This window comes from Silene latifolia, chromosome 4 (assembly GCF_048544455.1).
Source record: "Silene latifolia isolate original U9 population chromosome 4, ASM4854445v1, whole genome shotgun sequence".
Taxonomy (NCBI): Eukaryota; Viridiplantae; Streptophyta; class Magnoliopsida; order Caryophyllales; family Caryophyllaceae; genus Silene; species Silene latifolia.
The window spans coordinates 9,225,993-9,235,380 of NC_133529.1; the positions used below are offsets into that span (position 1 = coordinate 9,225,993).

At 41.0% G+C, this 9,388-nt stretch overlaps 1 protein-coding gene across 1 annotated transcript; it reads left to right on the top strand.

Annotated features, from left to right (window-relative positions):
* Window positions 1–3,681: 3,681 nt before the first annotated feature.
* On the top strand, window positions 3,682–9,059 carry LOC141652834 (cytochrome P450 94B3-like). The gene is made up of 2 exons (XM_074460439.1): window positions 3,682–4,395; window positions 7,883–9,059. The coding sequence occupies exons 1-2, from the start codon at window positions 3,859–3,861 to the stop codon at window positions 8,891–8,893; spliced, it is 1,548 nt and encodes a 515-aa protein (XP_074316540.1). The 5' UTR covers window positions 3,682–3,858; the 3' UTR covers window positions 8,894–9,059.
* Window positions 9,060–9,388: the final 329 nt, after the last annotated feature.

Sequence of the window (9,388 nt, forward strand, 5' to 3'; positions counted from 1 at the left end):
GAGTAGGCGAAGACGTCTTTGTTTTCCCTCAGCAGATCTAGGAGAGCGGCTTTGAACTTTGGTTCCAAGTCGACACCGATAGTCACGGTGCGGCCTGGGTCAATCTCTACCTCCTCGGTCTCCGCTCCCTCTACCATGCCGACGGTGGTATCCGTGTGTTCGCCATCCTGTCGCAAGGATGGGCTCTTCCCCTTTTCTGATTTTTCCGCCGCTTTGAAGGATTGCAGGTTGCACCCTCTGGCGGATACTTGGATATTCACCACCTCATCGTTCTCGTTCTTCGAGACGAGTTTATGCGCTTCCCCCCGGTCCGAGACATACATCAATGTCGAGCCGGATGGACATCACCGCGTCAGCCTCACTCAGGGTGTCTCGGCCTATGAGGACGTTGTAGGCGGATGAACCGTCAATGACCACGAATTCCGACAAAACGTTCTTGATCGCACCTCGCTCTCCGAACATTATCGGGGGACTGACCGACCCCGGGGGTACCATGCCGCCCCGCAGAAGCTGTACAACGGGCTGGTGCGGGGGTCAAGTCTTCGACCTTCGCAGACCGAGGCTAAGAAAGCATTCTCCGTACATAATATTCGTGTAAGCGCCTGTGTCAATTAGGCACCTCTTCACCAAGTGGTTGGCTATGTCCAGGTGGCCTATAAGTGGATCGCTGTGAGGAGCGACGACTCCTTCGTAGTCCTTCTTCCCGATGGTCATATCGGGGATGTTGGAAGCGGGGGTTGCTAAGTTGGGCACAAAGTTGACGGCTTGATATCGCTCATTTAGGTGCCGTTTGTACCCACGAGTGGACTCGCCGTTCTCGTTGCCCCCGATGACGACATTAATTACTCCTCTCCGTTTTAAGACGGGTTTCTTATTTGATCCGCCAAGCATCGCTCTTGACCTCGGCAATATATTTGCCTAGGCTCCCCTTCCGGATCGGTTCCTCAATGGCATTTTTCGGATGTCGGCAATCGTTTGTTAAGTGGCGGTGTAGCCGTGGTATTTTCGCAGCAGATTGGCTCGTGTCACCGTCGCCCCTCGGCTTAGGGGCCTTTCCCACTTCGTCCTTCGCTTTTGCTCGGGCGAAGACTTCTGCGGCGGATACAACCGGGGGGTATGATCATCGATCTTTTTTGGGTTGTAGGGTGCCGAACTCCCCCCGGCGCCCGTCGAGTTCTGTTTCCTGGCGGACTTATCGGACCATGACCTATTGTCGCCGCGGCGCCTTCCATCCGGGCTGTCCTCCGGGCTCTTCTTTTCCGAGGGCTCGTCTCGCATTTTGGGACTACCAGTCTTGTGGTAGTCTTCTATTTTGATGGCCTGATCGGTCATCTTCCTGGCGGCGTCCAGGCCCAAACCCCCGTGCTTGATGAGCTCGTCTTTTAAGTTTCCCTTTGGGAGGCCCTTCATCAGTGCGAAAGCCGCCAGTTCGGGGTTGATTTCCCGAATCGCCTTTGGACCTTGCCGTCGAACCTCTTCATATAGCTTCGTAGAGACTCGCCCTCCTCCTGCTTGATAGTTAGGAGGTCCGATGTCTCCACGACCGTCCTTTTGTTGCAAGAGTACTGGGCTAAGAAGGCGTCCTTTAGGTCGGCGAAACAGTATACCGAACCGTCGGGAAGCCCCTTGTACCAGTTTTGAGCCATCCCATGCAGAGTCGTTGGGAAAACTCGGCACTGACCTCATCAGGCTGCTCCCATACCGACATGTAAGACTCGAAAGCCTCGGCGTGGTCGGTTGGGTCATTTGTCTCCTTTGTATATGAACGCCCGGCAACTTGACTTAGTTGGCACGGCGGTGTCAAGAACATAATCACCGAGGGGTTGTTTGACCACGTGTCGGATGACACGCGGCGACCGACTCCTCGCATTCCTAGTTCGGCTTCTCTCCTCGTAGCGGGAAGGACTCCTTCCGGCTTGGCTTCTTCTTCGACTCTCCGAGTCAAGCCCATTGGTTCCCCGGGGTGTGCCTCGTCGGTGTTGCGGCGGCGATGTCCTCTCCCTAGTACAAGAAGGACTTATGTCCACCACGTCCACCTTGGGCTCTTCCGGCGTCTTGATAGGGTCCGCTTCTCCCGGTGCCCGTTCAAGTTTCTTGGAGTCACGTTCGGGCCCTGGTCTTACGGGACGGCTTCCGCCGCTCGTGTCGGCGTGCCTATGTGAGTGATGTACTCCCATTAGGTCCAGGAGTGTCTTCGATTTTGCTACGTCAACCACCGTCCCCATGATGGTGACCTGGTTGGCGGGCGGCGCGTGTCCAGATTATCGGCATTCGAATTCCGGTTGGACTACTCACGTAGGTGGAGGGTTGCACTTCTCCGAATGGTGAAATGTATCATCTTGGTGTAGCTCGGTTTCGTCGGTCACGACTACTTGTTGTTTCGACATCTTCTTAGCTTTTTTGGGTGGGTTTTTTTTTGTGTTTTTGTTTTTGTTGTTTAGGAATGAATGTCACTAACTCCCCACAGACGGCGCCAATTGTTCCGGGTGTAATTCCAGAGCAGATGTTTGTTACCACTCGTAGCTAGTAGAATGATGTCCTTGCTTGAATCCTCTTGCGGTCTCCGAAACGATGAACAACCGAGGGCTCGGCTTTGGCCGAGCGTACTCACTCCGACGCTCAAGTCAGTGAACTTAGAGAGAAGTTGTTGTAACTTGGCTAAGAATATATTGTAGAGAGATAAGGAAGATATTACCAGATGAATAGTGGTTATTAGGTCAATTTATGGATCCTCTCCTCAATGAAGGTTGAGGAGTATTTATAGGCATTCGCCTCTTGTCACGTAGTGGCCAAGTGGCCAAGTGGCTATCAGGTGAAAAAGACCGTTGTACCCTCGGCCGATGGACCTGTGGCAGGCTCGCCGAGGGTCTTGGATATGAGTACGCGGATTTGTGTCCATTGGCTAGTTGTCCGGCCGAGACCGGGTGACAGCCGATGGGCTCCATCGGCTAGACTGTCTAAGTCGTTGACTTCTTTGTGGATACCCTTGACCTTGCTCAATATGTTGACTTGTCGTGGTGCGAGAATATGCCCCATCACAAATAAAAAGTTTTGGGATATTCTCTCGTGTACTTCGAACTTTTTCGTTTTCTATTGTGTACCCCTCGTTTTTCATAAAAAATCTTTGACCGACAATAATTCTCTGTTACGAGTTCAGGAAATGGTAATTTTTTTTCCAAACCAACTATCTCGTCAAGGCCTTCAATTTGAAAAAAAAATTCACCGCTTTTTAAACTCGTAGCCGGTAGTTATGGTTGGTCAAACATTTTTTTACGAATAAACTTTGACCGACCATAATTCCCGACTATGAGTTGAAACGTCGGTGAATTTTTTTCACAAGGAAGACCTCTTAAAGACGGTCAATTTGAAAAAAAAGTTTATCGTATTCTGAATTTGTAGCCAAGAGTTATTGACGGTCAAAGTTTTTTTGTGTGAAAAGAGGGGTATATCATAGAAAATGAAAAAGTTGAGATAGACACTAATATTCTCCCAAAAGTTTTATATACACATCAAAAATCTATTCAAAATAATAGTTCGGCCATCTCTAAGACTCAAACCTAGTCTAGCAGTCTCTACTCTCTAGCACACGAAATTCACATACAATACGACTGTAGTAGCCAGCTAGCCATACATGCATTGTTCAATTAAATTACTTTAGTTGTCGTCGACATTTCACTTACCTCATTTGATTGATAGCCCCCACTAATCTCACCATCTCCACCTCCTCTATATATACTTATTTTAATACCCGTCTCATTTCCCCCTCCAAACTTCTCCCATTCACATATTCTCATATAAAAAAAACATCATAACTTCTTCTTCAATAATTTCACCAAAAAATAATAATTAATAAAAAAAATGTATTCATTAACTCCAATAGATCTCTTCCTTTCCTTCTCATTTCTGCTCTTCATTTCCTCAATTCTTTACGCAAAACTGTCCACTAAATCGTCAGCAACTGATGATAATAAACCGCCTACATACCCGATCATTGGGTGTTTGATCGCATTCAACCAAACAAAAAGACGGCTTTTAGAGTGGTACACAGAGTTACTAGCCGCGTCTCCAACTCAAACAATAGAAGTGAGTCGATTGGGAGCGAGGAAGACGGTTGTAACAGCTAACCCTGAGAATGTAGAGTATATACTTAAAACAAAGTTTAATAACTTTCCAAAAGGACAACCATTTGCTGAACTTGTAGGGGATCTTCTTGGATGCGGTATTTTTAATGTAGACGGGGAATTATGGGCTTCGCAAAGGAAGTTGGCTAGTCATGAGTTTACTACAAAGTCTTTAAGAGAGTTTGTTGTTAAAACTTTGGAAGATGAAGTTGAAGGAAGACTCTTTCCTTTGCTTCAAACTGCTGCTAATGAAAATAAAGTCATTGACTTACAGGTTAGTCAATTATGTCATCTTACATGCACTTTGTTGTGTACTTGTGTTTATCGTTCGTTATTAGTCTTATACGGAGTACGGAGTGGTTGAGTACGGGAACTATTTTATTCCCGTGATCTAAGATGTTAATAAGGTAAATCCTTCTAGAACTGTTTTAAGCTAAGTCGGATCCAGAATTTATAATTAGAGGGCGAAGTAAATATAGGGCTCGCTTAGAATCGAAGTAATTATTAAGGAAGTAATAGAAATGAACTAAAAAATGGAGGAAAGGGATGGGGATAGGAGATAGAAATAGGGAAATATAGGAGTCGTTTATTTGATTGATTTAACTTCAACTTCCTAGGAACTTGCAATTCATAGGAATTAAGTTCCATCATCTAATTCGGGCGAATTTGGCAAAATTGTTTGGTACGCCCCATGTAGGAATTAAATTCCACAAGCATTTTCAATGACCAAGGGGGAGTAGGTAAGCCACTTTTCACATCATGTAGGCATTGAAAATTCCCTTAAGTTCCAATTCCTACATTTTCCTCAAAAAATGGTAATCAAACAACCTTATTTTTTTAAAATCATGGGATTTTCTAATCTTTGTGTTTTTCAAGTGGTAACAAATGACTCTATAGTGTAATAGTTTCTCCATTAGGGCGTAATTGTTACCTACATCCACCCTAAAGTAATTATTACTCCCCTAATGGAGGAACTATTACACTATATTCCCCCATTTTTATCTCTCATCCTCATCCCTTTAATTTCCTTCATTTTTTAGTTTATTTTAGCTCTATTACTCCCTTAATAATTACTCCCATTCCAAGAGCCTATAGAGTAAATTATTACAGAATAATACCTAAGATAAACTTAAAAGAAGGAAAAATTGAGGGAGTATATAGGGACGAGATTTTACAGAATAATAGCTAGTGGATTTCATTGTTATTTATATGAGTTTTTCTATTATATGTGTCTAATGAGCACATGTTAAGAAGTCAATTAAATAAAAAATTATACCATTAATTTTCTAAATATGGGAGTTACTCATATTTGGCATTATGCCAGCATTTGCCATTCTTTTCAGATTAGATACGGAGTATATAGAATATTAGAACGTGTCTATGGCGCTGTTTGGTAAACAGCATATTGGCCAAATTTTAGCATATTCAAGGCTTTTAGCATGTTTGACCAATCAATATGCTAATTTTAGTGTTTGTAAACAAGATATTGAAACAAAGATATTTGGGGTCAATATTTGTTTTTAATATATCTTACTCCCAAAGATATTGGTTAGCATATTGTAAAATAGGAAATTTTTCTCCATTTTACAAAGAAAACTAACAATCTACTAATCGTAATCTGTCAATTACCAAACACTCAAATCAATTCTGCTAATTATAATATGCTAGTCAAACCTTCTGATAAAATCTGCCATTTATAATCTGCTTTTGCAATCTGCTTATGCTGAAATTAATCCGCTATTTACCAAACAGGGCCTATACCTTGAAACGATTCTAATTTTAGTTATATTTTATCATTCTCAAGAGTCAAGAGTCAAGGCCTAAAACCTAATTACTCTCATTATTAATTTCTAGCTTTTTCTAACGCGTGTCTTTAGAAAAACCTAATTATTATTTGTGGCGACTTTTCAAATCTAATATTCAACTTTAAAATGTTCACTAACTTTTTTTTTTATTTTTTTTTATAAAGTATCTAATCAAAACTGAACAAATAATTAAGACGGATAGCGTATTATATATTATTGACTAAATATTGACGTTTATTATATACGCATATTTTTTTGGACTTATAGGATCGAATCGAATCGAACTTATAGGATGATCGAATCGAATCAACTTATAGGATCTCGAATCAACTAAACTTATAAGATCTGAACTGAACTGAAATTAAGTGACTTTAAGTCCAAAGGAACAGGGCCTAAGTCACTCACATGTGGGTTTATATTACAACATTATTGCTCGTAATATTTAATTTAAATTTTTGAGTTTTTTGTATATTAAAACTCGACGCAATCTATTAGGGTGGCCGTCAACATCATGAATAATTATTATAGGTTAATTACTTAATTAGGGATTAGACAAATATTTGGGGATTATTAGTGGACCGTCATTTAATTTGGAGGTTTTATTAGAGTAATCTATTAATAATGCATGGTCCCGCCACGTTAAGAAAGGATGGGTGTGTTTTGGGATCACATGCAATCATGCATGCCCATATTGCCCAATTCATTTTTAATTGCATTCGTGAGTCGTGACTCAGAAATCAGAATGTGAGCTGAAATTATGAATATGAGATTCACTAGAAAAAACAAGTTGGTTTTGTTTTATTCAGGATTGTTAAATACTCCTTCCATCCACAAACTTCTTCCGATTAGGGACATCTTAAAACAAATGGAGGTCCGGTGCAATACGGAAAAACGGCCCCAAAATGAATGCTTAAGTATATTATACTTCGAGATTTGTATTGAATTTCATTAATGAAGCTTATAATAAGGTGACCAAAAGTGGAGGCCCGACTCCCACGCCCGTGGTTGCCCGTGGCCTTAGACACCCCCGCTCCGATTAAGTTTATACATTAATCCATAGATACTCCTTCCGTCCGCTCACTCGGTTTTTCACTGATGGGCGGATATTGGGAAGTTTTTTAATGAATAATTTGATCATTTAGCCATTAACTGCAATTGCAAATAATCCCCTTTTTACTTATTGACATTTTAGTCAAAAACAAAATGCAAATAAATAACTAAAACGGAGGGAATAGGACGAATAATTTCTTTAAGCGGAGCATGACAATTAGACATTTAGACATTGAAACATAAAAGTGGAGCATATTCGTACATTTATTGCTATATAAAGAATGATTTAATTAACACGTGACGAATAAGGAGGATGGGAAAGTTGCCTAATATTGAATACATAAATTCTCATTTTTTTGTCTTATCGGGATAATTATTTTGTGGTAATGATTTGGTTGTTCAATGCGATGAGAAATGTGATGCATTATTCATACAATCATAAAACTCCATAAACAGACCCTAAAATTGTCCATGTGCCTCTCTTTAAAAAAAAAATACAAGCTACACAAAGAGGCTTGAAAAATATTGAAATAAAATAAGAATAAAAGGAAAGTGAAAGACCCAATTAAATATGGATGAAATTGATTGCAAAAAATATTATTCTAATCATTTATTTATTTTTAGTTGAACGGTTTTTCTAACTTACTCGTATGTTCTAATGGCACGCGTTAATCTTTCTTCAAGAAAAATAAATAATTGAAATAAAGAGAATGAATGGTCGTTCTTTTGGAATTGTGTAATTGGCCTTAAAGAAAACGCTAAATTTTTAAATTAATTACGGAAATCAAACGTAAAAGTTATTTAAAGGACATAATGTGGGTATGCTAGCTTATGATTGCACTTATATACTGTACAAGTCTTTATTTTGTACGGAGTACTTAATTAATCTACTTTTGAAAAATGCAGGAAGTGCTTAAAAGATTAACCTACGACACAATATGCAAAGTGTCTCTAGGCACAGACCCAAACTGCCTAGACCTCTCAGTTCCAGTCCCACCACTCATCGCCGCTTTCGAGACCGCTGCCGAGATATCCGCCCGTCGATCCACCACCCCAGTCTACCTCATCTGGAAGCTCAAACGAGCTTTCAACTTAGGCTCAGAAGCAAAACTCAAGAACTCCATACAGACAATCCATACCCAAGTCACCAAAATCATCCAAGAAAAACAAAAAACATTTTCCAAAACCGACTTCAACGATCAACCCGCTAGTAGCCACGATTTCCTGTCCCGATTCCTGGCTGCTGGATATGACGGCGAGCTGGCAAGAGACATGGTTATCAGTTTCCTCATGGCAGGCCGCGATACTACTGCAGCTGCCATGACTTGGTTATTCTGGCTAATTTCAAGTAAAAATACTTCAGCCCGGGATTCTATCCGGGCTGAATTAGGTAGTGTTAAAAGTTCGGGTCAATTGGGGTACGAGGTCGTGAAGCGAGATATGGGATATTTACAAGCTTGTTTGTGTGAGACAATGAGGTTATACCCTCCAGTTGCATGGGATTCAAAGCATGCAGCAAACGACGACGTTTTACCAGATGGGACTAGGGTTAAGAAAGGTGAACGTGTTACGTACTTTCCGTATGGCATGGGGAGGATGGAGAAGATATGGGGGAGTGATTGGTCTAGGTTTGACCCTGACCGCTGGTTCGAGAAGGCACAAAATGATGATGATGACAGTAGTCGCGGAGGTTTGAAAATGGTTAACCCGTATGTGTTCCCTGTTTTTCAGGCTGGACCGAGGGTTTGTCTCGGGAAAGAAATGGCGTTTATACAAATGAAGTATGTTGTGGCTTCGGTGATTAGTCGGTTTGATTTTGAACCGGTTAGTTTGGAACCGCCTGTTTTTGTGCCATTGTTGACGTCTCATATGTATGGGGGTTTAAGGGTTAGGGTCAAGGAAATCGGATCTGCGTAATGGACATACTTCGTATTTTATTAATGAAGATTTTGCAAATTTGGAGCGTTTTTGCGAGCACAATCGGTACGTCTTGGTTGCCTCGTTTGGGTGCACGAATTTTGCACATATATGAAGCCTTCTATACTCGAGAGTAATGTATATGTAGAGTTTACTAGTTCCTCTATCTCACATTCTCACCTGTATCGTTTCATTTGAGTTTGCTTGATATTGGAGTTAATTTTTCGATTACGTCTTCTTCGTCAAGGTTTAAAAATAAGATTGAATAAGCTAGGCTATTATACAAGATATGGTAACCCTAATGCTAACCTCCATGGCTAAAATTGTATAAATGAATATGAAGCTCGTATTTATTTCTTTATAGTTAACAAATTGTATAAATGAATATAAAATAATTACTTAGTGAGATTTTGGTGGAAAATAAAAGGTTATAGTTTACCTTTGGTTAAATTTAGTAAAGGTCAATGACTACAAATCAAATTTGAAAGTTTTTTT

Bases quoted from the DNA above. Each gene is read 5' to 3' on its own strand.
- LOC141652834 (XM_074460439.1), top strand. From the start codon at position 3,859: ATGTATTCATTAACTCCAATAGATCTCTTCCTTTCCTTCTCATTTCTG. The intron at 4,396-7,882 runs GTTAGTCAATTA...TGAAAAATGCAG, and splicing joins ATAAAGTCATTGACTTACAG to GAAGTGCTTAAAAGATTAAC.